Below are 16,014 nucleotides of genomic sequence, written 5' to 3'. Positions count from 1 at the left end.
GTGGTTTCCTTCACGTTAGTAGGAATCCTCCTGGTGGTTGGAACCCCCATCCTGGCGGTGAGGAGGAAACTGGACTTCAAATGCCCATTCTGAGAAGGTCCTACATTAGTGGCCTTCTCCCCTTGCACTTTACTTTTCAAACATGAAAAAGCACTTGAATATTCCCAGGCTTTCCATCAGGATCTTTCACCGAAGTGTTCTGGGTAGAACTGAGGATCTCATGTTTCCTGTCAATTTCTCTAGGAACTCGTGATCATGGTTAAATGTCTGTGAAGGTCTGTGGGATTTGGAGGGGCTCCCTCCCAATGATCTGAAAGTGCAACAGCTGGGACGGATGGGTGCTTCGGCTCTTTCTCTTACCTTTGCTCCTTGGTGGTGGGAAACCCCCATGTGCCCTGACGTTTAAGCAAGTGGACAGCACCGTCGGTCGGAGGCCCGGTGGTTTTCCTCCTTGGACAAGGGCATTGCTGTTGTGCAAATGTGGAGGCTAGCCACTGCTGACAGCTGCTCTCCTTCCCACAGCCAGTGGTTCAGCGTGCTGAGCCAGGTCCACGCGTCCACGGACCAGGAGATTCGGGAGATGCACGATGAGCAGGCAAACCCGCAGAACGCCGTGGTGAGTGAGCATCCGTGCGGGGAGGCGATGCCCCGAGGGAGGCGAGGGAGCTGGGAATTTCTAGGCAATCTTTATTTTTAAAGGGACAGAATAGTAATTAAAGATTAAAACAGGAATATTCTGGCTAAAAAATCATACATAAGAACAGGATAAATTATACATTAGAAGCAGTAACAGGTTCCAATTCTTCTGCTTCAAACCATTAAAAGAACAAGAACAACAACAAATCCCAATTTTTACCAAATCATGGGAGCACATTACACTTTTTTTTCTACCAGGACTTAGTGAATCTTGAATGGTATTCTGTCTTCGTCTGTACGGAGCCATAGAAATCTTGTTTTAGAAATAACGTCTCATCTTCTCGTAAGAAAAAATTAACGTCAAAGTTTCTTAGCAGAATAAATATAAAATTCAGAACATTTGTATTACCGAAAGAAGTGCATAGGCACTCCTCGCTGAAGGCACTTTAAGAAGAAACAGACAGATTAATTTATACTGTTTTTAATGAGTGAACTGTAGAACCTGTCCTGCCTGGAGGCTGTCTGTACTCACCAAATGCCTTTCTTAGGAGCCTTTTGCTGGCCTGCTTGGAGGGTCGTGGTCTGGGGGGATTAAGGTAACGAGCTCCGTCTCTGAACAGTTCTCTCACGCCCTCTCCTTTCTGCCCCATCTGTTCCAGGGCACGCTGGACGTGGGGCTCATCGATTCCGTGTGCGCGTCCGACAGCCCCGACAGGTGAGCTCAGATGTGACTTTGAACAAAAGTAATTGGTCACCTGCATGCGCTCACATCTCTCTGTCTCCTTCTGGGCCCCCTCCCTCTTTCTGGGGCCGTGAGAATTCTCTGAGCCGCATGTTCCCACCGGGTCAACCTCAGCAGACCACCGTCTTCGTTCTTGGTACCCAGTTTTACATCATCTGAAAGTTTTCCTCTTTGTGTCTCTTTGGCAATGCTGGGGGAGATAGTGGAAACCTAATGTAGACAGTCCTTTAAAACAATAAAAAAACACATATTGGAGAAATAGTTTTTATTTGGTTACAGCATGAACTCAGGATTCATACAGGAGGAAAATGCCTGTGTAGGAAAACTGTTTTAGCACAGTATTCCAGAAAGGGTGTAGCTCTTCTTTCTAAACTTAATAATGAATTCAAAATATATATTTTTTTTTAATTTTTATTGATTTCAGAGAAAGAGGGAGAGAGAGAGAAACATCAATGCTGAGAATCATATGATCAGCTGCCTCCTCCACGCCACCCACTGGGGATCGAACCCACAACCCAGGCATGTGTCCTTAACCAGAATCCAACTCTGGACCCTTCAGTCCACAGGTCAATGCTCTATCCACTGACCCACATTAGCTAGGGCTGAATTAAAAATATTTTGATTGGCATTTATATGTAGAGTATTAATAAATTAAATTATATGCATTTCTTTTCCTTGGATTGTCTACCTTATCTGCGCCTTCAGAGTAGCGTTGGTTTTTGAAGGCATATTGTCTTTGGAGATGGTCTCCTTGTCTCAGTGACCTCTGCCTTTATCATCTTTGGTTTTCTTTGCTGTTTGTGAACTCTGAGTAAGAATCAGATCAGCTCCTGCCTTCAGCAACAGCTTCAGAAAGTGAAATGTATTCAGATTGACAACAAAACTAGTGTCCACTAGGCAGCATTAGAGTTTTGGAGCGTCATGGCCCCGTTGATGAAGGCTGTCCTGGACCATAGGTCCTTGTTTTGGCTTCTCCCTGCACCTTCCCACGCCTGGCTCAGGAACCTGCCACACGTGTGTCAGGCCAGGCAATTCCCAGAGCCCACATCCTTACTCTGATGGTGGCACTCCTGCCTCATCAGTGTCAGTCTGCTCCAGCCCTTCATTCCCTCAGGTGGGGCGTGTGATCATGCTTAGGACTCCCGTCTCTGCTTCGACTTCCTCCTCCTCAACTGCCCACCTTTCTCTCTTCCCAGCTATAGACAAATCTTTATTGCTGAGGAGCACCTGTCTTTTTCTGCCTACTATACTCTTGTTAATCTTCCTTTTCCTTGAACTTTCGCTGCACTTGAACTTGCAAGAGAGGCAGTCCCTAGCTGACATGGTTAGTTAGAGGAATTGGTATGAGCCAAGGACCTGTGAGAGGCTCAAGGCGCTGAGGAAGGGGAAAAGTAAATTTCCGTTATTATGCCACCCCGGACTGGGAAAGGAGCCCCTGTTAGATTGCTTTGAAAACAGGGGCCCAGGTGGCTTTTTGCGCCCGGAATAATGAAGTGTGTAAGATATTCCGTTTACACCTTTTCACTGATCTTCTATTACTGGTGCCTGACATTTCATTACCGACGCACAGAAATACACCCAGGGCAGGCCCCAGAGGCAGGAAGAGATTTACTTTGGAGAGGCATCAAAACAAAATTTTCCCCCACGGTCACCCTAGGTAGCCTTCCCGGAACCCAGTTGCATCTGGAAAGTTTTGCACGGAGACACGTGTTCCCTTCCAGGGCCCGCAGAACGTGTCGCTCCAAGTGAAAAGGTTAATGATGCATAAAATAAATCCCGCGGAAATGGGCAAGGCTCGCCGTCCTTACCGTAAAACACAAATAGCAGAGCCGCGTCTGTCCGCATGGACCCGTGAGCCCGGAGCAGGGCATTCAGGCCTGGTTCACACACAGGGGATCCCGCTCACCGTCGAGCTAAGCGGCTTTGCTCTCTTCTCGCCCTGTCGCTCAGGCCCAACTCCTTTGTGATCATCACGGCCAACCGGGTCCTGCACTGCAACGCCGACACGCCGGAGGAGATGCACCACTGGATCACACTGCTGCAGCGGTCCAAGGGCGACACCCGCGTGGAGGGCCAGGAGTTCATCGTCAGAGGTGACTGCCAGCGACGCTTTCCTTCTCACGGACTCCTGCTCTCATGTGCATGGGCGTCTGCACCATTTCCGTGTTGAGCAGCTTTTCCAAGCCATTGACTTGCTAGAGATAAGGCAGAAACGATCACGGTCGTTTCTAGCAAATCGTTTGTAAGCATGGAGCCGATGATCACCTGGTGTTTGGCGTTTCCCTTCCTGGTTCTCGATTTTCACTCTCCCCTTGCTCTCCAGGGTGGTTGCACAAAGAAGTCAAGAACAGCCCAAAGGTGTCTTCGCTGAAGCTGAAGAAGCGGTGGTTCGTGCTCACCCACAACTCCCTGGATTACTACAAGAGCTCGGAGAAGAATGCTCTGAAGCTGGGCACCCTGGTCCTCAACAGCCTCTGCTCGGTCGTGCCCCCGGACGAGAAGGTTTTCAAAGAGACAGGTAACCGGCGCCGTGTACTCACAGCGAGTGAGTTGAGTGCAAAATGGCCGCATCAACTCAGAAGGGTTCTGGGTCTGCTCTGGGTGTGCTTTTTTTCCCCCCAAAAAAAGAAGCTCTTCTCTGGCTGACTTGTCTTCCGAGGCTGTCTGTGCTTAGTATGTGAACACTTAGTATTTAAACCATCGTAAAGAGGTCTTGATGGATGGGGTTGCAGAAAGAGTCCTCTAAGAACAGGAACATGTTAAACCGATGAAGATTGTCCTACAGGAAGCTTTATTTTTATTTGCTTGAGTTTCATTGTTTTTGTCATTTTTGCCAAGATAGTCAGAATGCAATCTGGAAAAAGGTAAACCCTGCCAGTGAATGTAACTTAAATAAAATAGAGGGTAAGCTAAGTTTTTTTCCTTTTTCTTTTCTTTTCAGTATTATACAAAATAGCTCCAGGCTTATTTTGATTTATGTTGCTAGGTGTGATTTTGTGCTCCTTTAAAAATATAACTATTCCATGTAAAAAAAAATACTGGTATGTTTTTAGTTACTAGTTACTCTATTCCAACTGACAGCTTGTTTTGAGCACAGAAGCGGCTTATTATTAGCGCAGGTGTTTTCAGGGAGAGTCTGAGAAGGGAGAGGAGAACAGGGAGGGAGAAGGAGAAAACTGTGGGCAGCGTTTTCTCTCTAGTCCAGGAGCCATGAAAGGGGCTTCGTTTGTGCATTTTCCATCCAGATCAAATGTTACACTTTGCACATTGAATTCTGGGTTTATTTAGCTTATGTTTGTCTTCCTCTCTCACTGTGAACTCCTGCCTTTTGGATACCCAGGGCAGGGCCAGGCATCTGCACGAGTTCAGCAGTGACTATTGCACTAAGCAATTAAAGGGGCTCAGGTGGAGGTGGCGTAGGCTGGACTCCCGGGATGCAGGTGCAGGAGCATGGCCTTGGTCGCAGAGGTCAGCGCTGACATGTGTGCGGTGCGTATTGCAGGCTACTGGAACGTCACCGTGTACGGACGCAAGCACTGCTATCGCCTCTACACGAAGCTGCTAAACGAGGCCACTAGGTGGTCCAGCGCCATTCAGAACGTGACGGACACCAAGGCCCCCATCGACACGCCCACCCAGCAGCTGATTCAGGACATCAAGGTAGGGCGCCTCCGAGCCCACCCGAGTGGTTCAGAGTCGCTCCAGATTGTCACCTTCAGCACATCAAGGCATCAGCATTAGTCAAGCTCCATTTTTATTCTGTAACCAGAGCTCACGCTTGGTAAATTCTGTGTTTGCGTAGCCCTCCCTTTAGCAGTCTACACGTGTGGTTTTGGCTTGTTTGCAGACACAGACTGGGGTCTCTTCAAGTGTGCTGGACGGTGTAGACTTTGGGTACACATTGGTGTGTAGGAGACTACAGGTGCAGTGATGTTTCTTGCCATGCGTTGGCTTGCGTTCTGTAACAGCCCCTTTGCTGCCCAGGAGAACTGCCTGAACTCGGATGTCGTGGAGCAGATTTACAAGCGGAACCCCATCCTCCGGCACACCCACCACCCGCTGCACTCCCCGCTGCTGCCCCTGCCCTACGGAGACATCAACCTCAACCGTGAGTCCCCGGCCACCACTCCCGGCGCTGGGCCTGCTTCCCCGTCAGCCCCCTCACTTGTCAGCACCCCGTGGTTGTAGTGGTGCGAGGACTGTTGCCACCTTAATATCGCCAAGAGCCGATGCTGCAGTCTTCGTTCCGATTATGGAACCAATGGGCAACAGACCAACTTTTTAAGTAAGAATTTTGTACGATAAAGTAATTTAATTACCTAACAAGACAGTTATGTAATTATATAATTCATAAACAGTTGTGATTTACAGAACGTAACTTACCCCCATAGTTTTTATTATTATTGATTTTAGAGAAATGGAGGGAAGGAGAGAGAGAGAGAGAGAGAGAGAGAGAGAGAGAGAGAGAGATTGATCATTTGCTTCCTGCACATGCCCCAACTGGGCATGGACCTGCAACCTGGGTATGTGCCTTGACTGGGAATTGAACGAACCCGTAAACAGGACGAAGCTCCAACCAGCTGAGCCACCAGCCAGGGCACCCTTCTGTGCTTTAACAGCTTTTTCCAGCCGACTCAAAGTTACAGAGACCAGTGAGCGCTGTGTCACGGCGTAGCTGTCTGTCCCCGCTCCTTCCTCTCACCTGCTGCTCACGTTGTCCTTCTTGGCCCCCCTGGCGTGACCCCTGTCGGTTTGCTCTCCCCAGTGCTCAAGGACAAAGGCTACACCACCCTGCAGGACGAAGCCATCAAGATCTTCAACTCCCTGCAGCAGCTGGAGTCCATGTCCGACCCCATCCCCATCATCCAGGGCATCCTGCAGACGGGGCACGACCTGCGCCCGCTGCGCGACGAGCTGTACTGCCAGCTCATCAAGCAGACCAACAAGGTGCCGCACCCGGGCAGCGCCGGCAACCTGTGCAGCTGGCAGATCCTGACGTGCCTGAGCTGCGCCTTCCTGCCCAGCCGGGGCATCCTCAAGTACCTCAAGTTCCACCTGAAAAGGTACGAGCTGAAGACAGACACCGCAGCATCTCACTGCCGTGTGGGATCTGAAAAACAAAACAAGCAAACAAAGCAGAGACAGAGGCATAGGCACAGACGGTTGTCAGAAGAGGGGGAAGGGGGCCTGGGTGACAAAGTGAAGGGATTGCGAAGTACAGGTGGGTAGTTACACAGTAGTCAGGGGATGTAAAGTACAGCTCAGGAAATATAGTCACTAATACTGTGATAATTATAAATGGTGTCAGGTGGGTACCGTACTTATAGGGGGCAGTCGGGGGATCACTTTGTAAGGTATATAAATGCCTAACGACTAAGCTGTACTCCTGAAATGAATAGAACATTTAAACATGTAAAAATGATTTTTAATGAGGAAAAGGTATGCGATGGCCTGGGCAGAGCTGTTCACGCAGGTGGTGTGATGGACTGTGGTTCGGATCCAGAGGACCTCAACCTAGTGGGGTCAGGGACTCTGGGTCAGACCGGTGGGTGGCTGGTGTGAGCTCCGAGGGAACACAGACAGCATTTGTCTGTCTAAGCCACAGAGGCTGTGTCAGGGACCAGGTCGCCTTCAGGGTAGTTTCCAAAGTGTCAGAGGACATTGGGTACATTTAATGACTACAGTCACATAGAGAGCGAAAGCACCCCGAACTGAGGTACGCATTCCAGATGAAACACATGTAGAAACGGTCTGGTTCAGATCCGGATTAACGGTGGAAAACCATTTTTACAGGACAGTCCGAGGCAGGACTCTCAAGTGCGACAGCCCTGCCGAGGTGGGAATTGCTCTCTGACAAACACTGGCTTTTGGGGTTGTTGTTGTTTGTATTTTAACTGAGCCTGCACAGGCTGTGCTGGGCCCCTGCCGGGACGTGGCTGGTGTTTGCTCCATTCACCACCAGGTGCCTGCCCGCCACCTCGAAGCAGCCGCCAGCCGCCAGCCGTCCCCAGTCTGGCAATTAACAGTTGGTACTTGTCTCCTAGGATACGGGAACAGTTTCCAGGAACCGAGATGGAAAAATACGCCCTCTTCATTTACGAATCTCTTAAGAAAACCAAGTGCAGAGAGTTTGTGCCTTCCCGCGATGAGATAGAAGCTCTGATCCACAGGCAGGAAATGACGTCCATGGTGTACTGCCACGGCGGCGGCTCCTGCAAGATCACCATCAACTCCCACACCACGGCCGGCGAGGTGAGGGCCGCCCGCCTCGCTGCCCACTCGCTTACGTCAGGAAAGTGGTGCACAGTCAGATCGGCTGTCGTGATTCACATAGTGTGGCTGCTCAGTAAACACGGAAACAGACGTCTCCTGCAACCAGCCACAGTGTGAAGAGATAAAAATGGGTATTGAAGCTGAGTAGAGACAGCAAATCAAGTGCCCGTGAATCTGTGACAGTCCCAATCCTGCTGATCTGACAAGCACTGGCATATCTCATAGAGATGGCCACCCTGATTTGGCTGTCCGCTATGGCAAGGGTATCACACTTCTCTAATAAGGTGTTGCTATTTCCACACAAATATCTGGAATATTCACTCAAATGAACACCTTTTCTTTGTTTTCTGTTTTTTTTTCTCTCTCCTTTTTTTTTTTTTTTTTTTAATATATTTTTATTGATTTTTTACAGAGAGGAAGGGAGAGAGGTAGAGAGCTAGAAACGTCGATGAGAGAGAAACACCGACCAGCTGCATCTTGCACACCCCCTACCAGGGATGTGCCCGCAACCAACGTACATGCCCCTGACCGGAATCGAACCTGGGACCTTTCAGTCCACAGACCGACGCTCTACCACTGAGCCAAACCGGTTTCGGCTTTTCTCTCTCCTTTAACATTTAAGTAAAGGCCGAAATTTTCTTGTGTAGAAGATACATCAGTAGAAATCACTGCTGTGACTTGCAGGTTTTTGTTGTTGTTTTAATTTTTATAAAAATTTATTTGAGCCAAACTGATGACATGCTGGGAACTAAAATCTCTCTCCCTCTCTCTCTCTCTCTCTCTCTGTCTCTCTCTTTCTCTCTCTCTCTTTCTCTCTCTCTCAGTTTTTTTGAGGCACAGGGCTTCCGTTTTCATGTGTTTTTCCTCCTCATATGGGTTTGTAAGACATTGGCCCAATGTCTGCCCCTCCCTGTGTTCTTTTTGCCGAGAAAGAGCTAATGAAACTGGTTTCAAGAGAACAAAAGAGAAACTTTGGGATTCCGGGTGGGCGCACAGGACAGTTGGGGAGGCTCTTTGGACCCTCCCTTGCTGGCAGCTCCCTCCGAGTTCCCAGGAAGGCACATTCCGGAAGCATAGCTCTGGGCGCTGACGGCCTCGGCGTGTCTTCCAGGTGGTGGAGAAGCTGATCAGAGGCCTGGCCATGGAGGACAGCAGGAACATGTTCGCCCTGTTCGAGTCCAACGGTCACGTCGACAAGGCCATCGAGAGCCGGACCATCGTCGCCGACGTGCTAGCCAAGTTTGAAAAGTACGTTCCTTCTCCCTGAAGTGCCAGCCGAGTAACTAAAAGCAGCTAAGAACAAGAGTAGGGGGCTTGAATTTCCCTTTCCAGCCTCCGTGTGCACTGGAGTTTGTTTTATTTTACCTGTGTTGACGCTTGCTTGGCTTTTCATCTCTGCAGGCTGATTTTCTGATTCCTAGATAAAGCCACTCACTGTCTGAGACATGGTTCAGTTTGTCACTGTTCCTTTGCCCCATTCCTTCTGTCCCCTCTTTTACTCATTGCTTTGGTATTCCTGGTTCATAGGTTTTCTCTTGTTTTTTAGCTTTGAAACGGAGCTAGTTAGACACAAGCCAACTTAGAACTCTTTATATCTCTCTTGGAACTCTTAATTTTGATCTGTGCCTCTTATGTCCCTTTAATGGCAAAAAAGAATATGCCTGCTCCATATGAACACAGCCTCCGTGATATTCATGTGGATTTGTATAAATGTTGTAGATTATTTGAGGGTTGGGAATGAAGAAATCGCCTTAGTTTCTTTCCTTTCTATGGATTCAGCATAATGCTTAGCTTAGCTGGCACTAACTAGACTGGGGCGCTCGAAAAATACTTGTTAGCACTGTTTAATTGAAGGCTGCCTGTTTGCTGTGTTCAAGTGAGACCCGGATGAAAGCATGGCTTCCAGCACTGGTTCAGGAGAAATCAGAAAGGTCTCTGATAAGCCTCTCTCTTATTGTTTTCTCGCTCTCTCCATCCTCATCTCTACCCACTGGGCTGTCTGAGCATGGACAGAAGCTCTGCATCCTTGCAGAGAATGAGCCGTGGACAATCAGCTCCCGGTGGGTCACCCAAGGCTGCCTCCCATTTTGCTTCCTGAATGTCTCTTGACTTCTGTCTGTAGGCTGGCTGCCACCTCTGATTTGGGCGACCTGCCCTGGAAATTCTACTTCAAGCTTTACTGCTTCCTGGACACGGACAACGTGCCGAAAGACAGTGTGGAATTCGCGTTTATGTTTGAACAGGTAAAGGAACTTCTTTTAAAATATATATATATATATTTTTTTATTGATTTCAAAGAGGAAGGGAGAGGGTGAGAGAGAGAAAAACATCAGTGATGAGAGAGAATCATTGATGGGCTGCCTCCTGCACGCCCCGTACTGGGGATCCAGCCTACAACCCAGGCATATGCCCTGACTGGTAATTGAACTGGGACCTTCTGGCTCATTGGTTGATGCTGAACCACTGGCTGGGCTAAAAGGAACTTTTAGACACAGATTCCTTTATCAGAGAACAGGGGTGGAACCCATTGCTACTACCTTTGTACATTGACTGCTAATCCTTAGAAATTCGACATGGCAGTCAACTTCCCCACATCGACAGGGTCGGCTGCTTGTAGGTGAAACTTACGCCATTTTAGTTGAACTCCTGTGCCAGGAACTGCTCTAGTTGTGCTAAGAGGCAATCAGGAATAAAATATGCGTGTTCAATGGTATCTGTGCTGCTGGGGAAGCAGGGAAGCGGGGTCAGGGTACCATTTTCAGAGAAGGTGACATTTGAGAGACATGTGACAGAGGAGGCGTGAGCCAGGCGGGCATCCTGTGCCTGCCCCTAACGCTGTGCCCGCTCCTTCCAGGCCCACGAAGCTGTCATCCACGGCCACTACCCGGCCCCCGAAGAAAACCTCCAGGTGCTCGCCGCCCTGCGGCTGCAGTACCTGCAGGGGGACTACTCGCTGCACAGCACCGTCCCGCCCCTCGAGGAGGTGTACTCGCTGCAGAGGCTCAAGGCCCGCATCAGCCAGGCCACCAAAAGCTGCGCCCCGTGCGAGCGGCAGCGGCGGACCAGCTTCCTGGAGGGCACGCTCCGGCGGAGCTTCCGCACGGGCCCGGGCGCCGGGGGCCGGCAGAAGGCGGAGGAGGAGCAGATGCTGGACATGTGGGTCAAGGAAGAGGTCTCCTCGGCCCGCGCCAGCATCATCGACAAGTGGAAGAAGTTCCAGGGGCTGAGCCAGGAGCAGGCCATGGCCAAGTATATGGCCGTGATCAAGGAGTGGCCCGGCTACGGGTCCACGCTCTTTGACGTGGAGGTGAGAGCCTGCTGTTGGGCGGGTGCGCGGGCAGTGGCTGCTTCGGGGACCAGGCTGTGTCTGAGGACGTAGACCAGTGCGCCCATGGCCAAGTGTGCAGGAGGGAGGATGGGTCAGAACGCCGCTCCCTCTTTTCTTAGAGCCCCCCAAATTTTACTCTTAACACCCACCCACTAAAGGTGGTTGTTGTTTTTCTTTCTCTTCTTTATAGTAAATGCTTTTTAATAATATGAAGCTACATATCCAATAAAAAGTAGTAGAAATGCAATGTAAAAAATTTTAAGAATTAGAACAATGTATTCAAAACTTTGTATATACTTGGATTATTTTACCTTTTTTCCTTCCCATGGGTATTTTTAGGGACGCATTTCTGTTTCATAATTGGAATCTAGCCATTAAATTTTTCTGTTTTGTGAAAGTAGACTTTTTATTTTTATTTTTTATTTTACTGATGGTTTAGATCCAGTCTTGGCCAACTGCAACCTGAGGGCCAAACCATGCCTGCCTCTTTTTTTTTTTTTTTAAATAAAGTTTTATGGGAACACAGCCATGTTCATTCCTTTATATATCTTTGGCCACTTTCACATTAAAAGAGACCATGTGAGAGAGACCATGTGGCCAATAAGCCTGAAATACTTACTGTCTGTCCCTTAACATAAGCTTACCAGCCCTGGGACCAGATGGGCTTCCGTTTTTTTTCTTATCACAATTCAGGATGTTATTTGAAGTGAGAGTGTAAACATCTACAGATTGATTTTATATTTCAAGGTTCCTTCATGGCTTTCCATGGGGTGCTGTCTTTGGGTTGGTTGTTGATTGGTTGGTTGGTTGAATTACATTGGTTTCTGAGTATAAATCAGATCCTTTGTCCTAGTGGTTGCTCTTGGTGTCACTCCTGTGTGTGCGGGTGCCACTGTGCTGGTTCAGATCAGCCCATGTTGATTTCCCTGCGCTGGGCTCTCTTTCCCTCCCCTGAACCCTGCGGGCAAGTCTGTCATTACCCAGGGAGATCGGTCACTGCCACACAGCAGGTCACTGCTGCTCCCTGTCAAGACATGTGTTGTTCACAAGGAGCCAAAACTGTTCAGCGCAGAGCGATGTAAAGAATCTCCTCTGTGATCCTAGGTTTCGTCGGAGAGATGCCATTCCTCGTGTTTCCGTTCCCTGGCATAAACGTGCGCGTTGCCTGTGTTCCATATTCTGGGCAGAGGCTGCCTGAAAGCCTGTCTCGTTTTCTGGGTGCCGTGCTTCTAATTGCTTCCTGATCTAACCCACACACTCACTCTCATCCCCAGTGCAAGGAAGGCGGCTTCCCCCAGGACCTGTGGCTGGGCGTCAGCGCAGACGCTGTCTCCGTCTACAAGCGTGGGGAGGGGAGGCCCTTAGAAGTCTTCCAATATGAACACATCCTCTCTTTTGGGGCCCCCCTGGCCAACACGTACAAGATTGTGGTGGATGAGCGGGAGCTGCTCTTTGAAACCAGCGAGGTAAGAGGCAAACCATGGCCTTGAAAAAATTGAAAAATAATACGCCACTTCCTGATGCCTTTGACCAAGTAGTTTTATTTGGATATTTCTCACTAAGGCATGGGAAAAGACAGTGTGACGGTCCCTATCCAGCTTCAGGTTTCTCCCAGCTGAAATCTGATCACCCCAAATTTATTCTGTATGCCTCTGCAACAGAGAAACCTGGTTTCCTTATATCAGGGAGGAAAGGAATAGAGAGAAATTATATGGATGTCCAAGAAGAAAACATCGTTTGGTGATAGAGTCTGGGAAGATCAGTGGATGCTGATGGCAGCAGTAACACTCGTCTCTGTGGTGTCCATGGAGCAGGAGCAAGCCAGGGATGTGGCCATCCTGGGTAGAGCTAATTCTGGCTCACCGAGTCATCAAAAACCCCTGAAATGTGTGTGCTGTCCGCTCCAAAGCTTACACTATAATAATAATGACAATGATAGAAGAAGCCCATTGAAGTCTCCACATAGGGAGCTGCCTACGGGTGGAGGCAGGGAATGGAGATGAATCCCCGCTGCCAATCTGGCTGTTAAGTGCTGGAGAGGAGGGGCTGGAAGCAGCGGTCAGGCCAAGGATGGCAGAGGAGGCCGGCCTGAGATGGAGAGAGGTGTGGGGACCGTTGCCTAGGGGATCTCGGGTGCCAGGCTGCAGGGTTTGGTGGACTCCACTGGACAGCGGGGAACTGCTCTGAGATCTCTGTGAATGAAGTAAGGACAGTGAGGACAAGCAATGATGCGGGAGGGGATTGGTTGGTTAGCAGGAAAGAGAGAACTGGGAAGTGGAAGCTAGTAAGGATGTCTTAGCAGGGATCCAGGCCAGCCGTGAGAAGCCATGGGCCAAAGGGGTTGGGAGGAGCTGATTCGAGCTTGCACAGGCCTGGAGCAGAGCTGGCCGCCTGCCGCTCTCTGCCCATCCCTCAGAGTCTCAGTTCTGTTTTCTCAGTTGCACCATGAGGTGCTGACTCAAACTATACGATCCAGTCTGTCACAGCCTTGATTGTAGGCTCTGTTGTTCACCCTTCCTTTAAGAGGGTAGAGAAATCCCAGTCCTAGCGATGCCAACATTAGCATCATCGGGTTTGTTGGTTTGTTTTTAATATGCAAAGTCCGACAGTTTCACATTAAGCAGAATTGTCGTGTTTGCACGCAAGAACCACCAGGTGGTGCACACTGTTTGGAAAAGCCACAGTTCCCTCGCTCCCTGGCTAGGGATAGGTAAAAGCAGGTAAACGTGTGGCTTCAGACAAACCTTGGGCTGTGGATTGGCACGGCGGGCTGGTGCTGGCTTTTCCTGGGAGGGCGTGTGGCTGTGGGGCTGGGCCCGCTGGTAACCCTGTGCCCATCTGCTTCCCGACAGGTGGTGGACGTGGCCAAGCTCATGAAAGCCTACATCAGCATGATCGTGAAGAAGCGCTACAGCACCTCGCGCTCTGTCAGCAGCCAGGGCAGCTCCAGGTGAACCCAGGCAGGACTACGTGTGTCTTCGGTCTCTGGACATGCCCCGCTCTGGCGTGCCAAGCCCGGGGCAGAGCTGCCGGGCCCTCTGGAAGCCTCCGGAAGGGAGGTGTCTCCCGAGGGACCTTTCGCCCCGCCCACTTCAGTGATCATGTATGATGCTGTCAACCTTAACCCGATTTCCAAAGCTTTACTACTCTTAGATGACGTATGCCTTAACACAGAGAGAGGAAAACATACCCGCGCTGCTGCCAAAGCAGCCAGAAGTGCCTTAACTTGTTGGACCTTCACTGTGCTACTGAGGGGACCGCTCCCCAGCCTGCTGGGGAGACTGGCAAAGCCTGGAAGTGTGTGTGGGGGGGGCATTTATCCATCAACTATGCACTAACCTCCCCACCTGATTCCCTGACTTTGAGGGAAGGTGAGGGAGGGGGGAGGGGGACAGGGAGCGCAAGGGGACGGTGTATTTAGTCGGAGTGCTGCTGGCAGCCTTCCCGGAGGACGCGTATTAACTTTTTTTTTTTTTCTTTGTTTCATCTTTTAAGTATAATGTGCTTGCTTGTGCATGCCTGTGTTCATAAACCCATCACTTTAATCATTGTCTCAAGAGTATTAAAAGCAAAGGGAAAGAGGAAGTGCAATGGTGTAAACAGTCTGTCTGTATATTTTAATAGTTCAGAGTTACGGTCTCCAGTTTTTACTTTATAAGGTGGTGATATTAACAAACCGATTCCCGGATTCCCACCCCGCCCCCATCTTTGCTGTATTTCAAAAGCGGCATTTGGACTCAGTTTTGTTATTCATGTAGCAAAGTCTGCATTCTGTGTCTGCTGTGCTATAAACAGATATGCAGCCTGCAAATAACTGTATTTATAAACCACTCTTAAACAGCTGGCTCCAGGGCTGTTTTATATGAAGTCTTTTTGGAGTCTTGAGTTTCTAAAAGATTTAAGTTAAAAAAATGTTTCTTTGAAAGTTAGCTCATATGGCTCTGGGTGAATCAACAGTATAACCACGTTGAATACAGGAGAAGGGCTGTGCTCCCCAGAGGTGAACACATGTGCAAGTCTTTAAAGCACCCTTTCATTAAATGCTGAGGCTTTACCATAAAACACAAATTTTATCTCAAGTTTATCACGGTGGTCTGAAAAGGTGCCTGTAAATAAGTCAGCATTTCTGACCGGGAGAAAAATAATCTGGTCTTGGACTTTTATTTTCACGTGGAAAAGTTGTAAAGCCTTAGGCCAATTAAGTCTACCCACAAAGAAAAGAATAATGCCTTATCCCCTATGGACAGCCATGTGAAAGTGAAATCGTTTGTTGGCTGCAAGAAAGTCTGACAATAAAAGATATTAGCGGATATCTTACAGTGTGCTTTCTTTATCCGAGCGGCTCTCAACTCAGATGGGGTCTTGTTGATTTTTGTTGTTGGTTTGGGGTTTAAGGCTTTGGGCTTCGGAGTATCTCAGCTGGGTGTTCAATGCCTTTGATCACTGGTCTGAAAACAGACATGTAGATGTCTCGACTGCTCTTGTGGGCACGGAGCAAAAGCAGGGTTCGAGGAAGTCACAGGTGAAGGGCGGGCGGTGGACCTTGAGCTGGTCTGGCAACATGGCAGAGGAGAAGGGGGTGGAGGTGCAGATGGCATGCAGCAGGCGTCAGGGCCATGCTGCAGTTCTGTTGCCCTGGCCCCAAAGAGCACCTTCATGAATCTCACATGGTTCCACCTTCGTGCCACCCAGCCCCCATACATGCTATTCTCCATAGACCAGACGCCCAAAGGGATCTTTATAAAACGTAAATCCAAATATATGCCTCTCCTACTCAAAACTATTACTCTCTCTGCAAAATGGTAATCTGCACCACAGTACCCTGTGTTTTCTGCCCTGGCTGCCTCGACCTCTGTTTCCTGCCACTCCACCTCCCTCCTCCTCCAGCCAAACTGACTCAACAGCACACACTGTCGTTTCATCCTTATTTTATCAACCCCCCAAACTGGGGTATTAGCCGCCCAGCAGTGAGGATGGTAACTGATGTCTCCTGGTGAAACCCGGTGTCTGTACTCAAGAAGATGAGAGGGGTAAT

General features: G+C 49.3%; 1 protein-coding gene across 1 annotated transcript in view; it reads left to right on the top strand.

The window, feature by feature from the left end:
- Nucleotides 1-15,291, top strand: part of MYO10 (myosin X) — a 190,930-nt gene extending 175,639 nt beyond the window's left edge. Inside the window, exons 28-40 of the mRNA XM_084881644.1 lie at nucleotides 523-616; nucleotides 1,296-1,351; nucleotides 3,329-3,471; nucleotides 3,702-3,896; nucleotides 4,881-5,038; nucleotides 5,363-5,486; nucleotides 6,144-6,441; nucleotides 7,423-7,630; nucleotides 8,763-8,899; nucleotides 9,774-9,894; nucleotides 10,506-10,958; nucleotides 12,254-12,445; nucleotides 13,832-15,291. Of these exons, the coding sequence (XP_084737770.1) occupies nucleotides 523-616; nucleotides 1,296-1,351; nucleotides 3,329-3,471; nucleotides 3,702-3,896; nucleotides 4,881-5,038; nucleotides 5,363-5,486; nucleotides 6,144-6,441; nucleotides 7,423-7,630; nucleotides 8,763-8,899; nucleotides 9,774-9,894; nucleotides 10,506-10,958; nucleotides 12,254-12,445; nucleotides 13,832-13,933 (2,281 nt within the window). The 3' untranslated portion in view covers nucleotides 13,934-15,291. The remainder of the gene's footprint in view (nucleotides 1-522; nucleotides 617-1,295; nucleotides 1,352-3,328; nucleotides 3,472-3,701; nucleotides 3,897-4,880; nucleotides 5,039-5,362; nucleotides 5,487-6,143; nucleotides 6,442-7,422; nucleotides 7,631-8,762; nucleotides 8,900-9,773; nucleotides 9,895-10,505; nucleotides 10,959-12,253; nucleotides 12,446-13,831) is intronic.
- Nucleotides 15,292-16,014: the final 723 nt, after the last annotated feature.

Source organism: Pipistrellus hanaki (assembly GCF_964339955.1).
Source record: "Pipistrellus hanaki genome assembly, chromosome: 4".
NCBI classification, from domain to species: domain Eukaryota; kingdom Metazoa; phylum Chordata; class Mammalia; order Chiroptera; family Vespertilionidae; genus Pipistrellus; species Pipistrellus hanaki.
The sequence above is the reverse complement of the archived record's forward strand: the minus strand, read 5'-3'. Positions and strand labels throughout refer to the sequence as shown.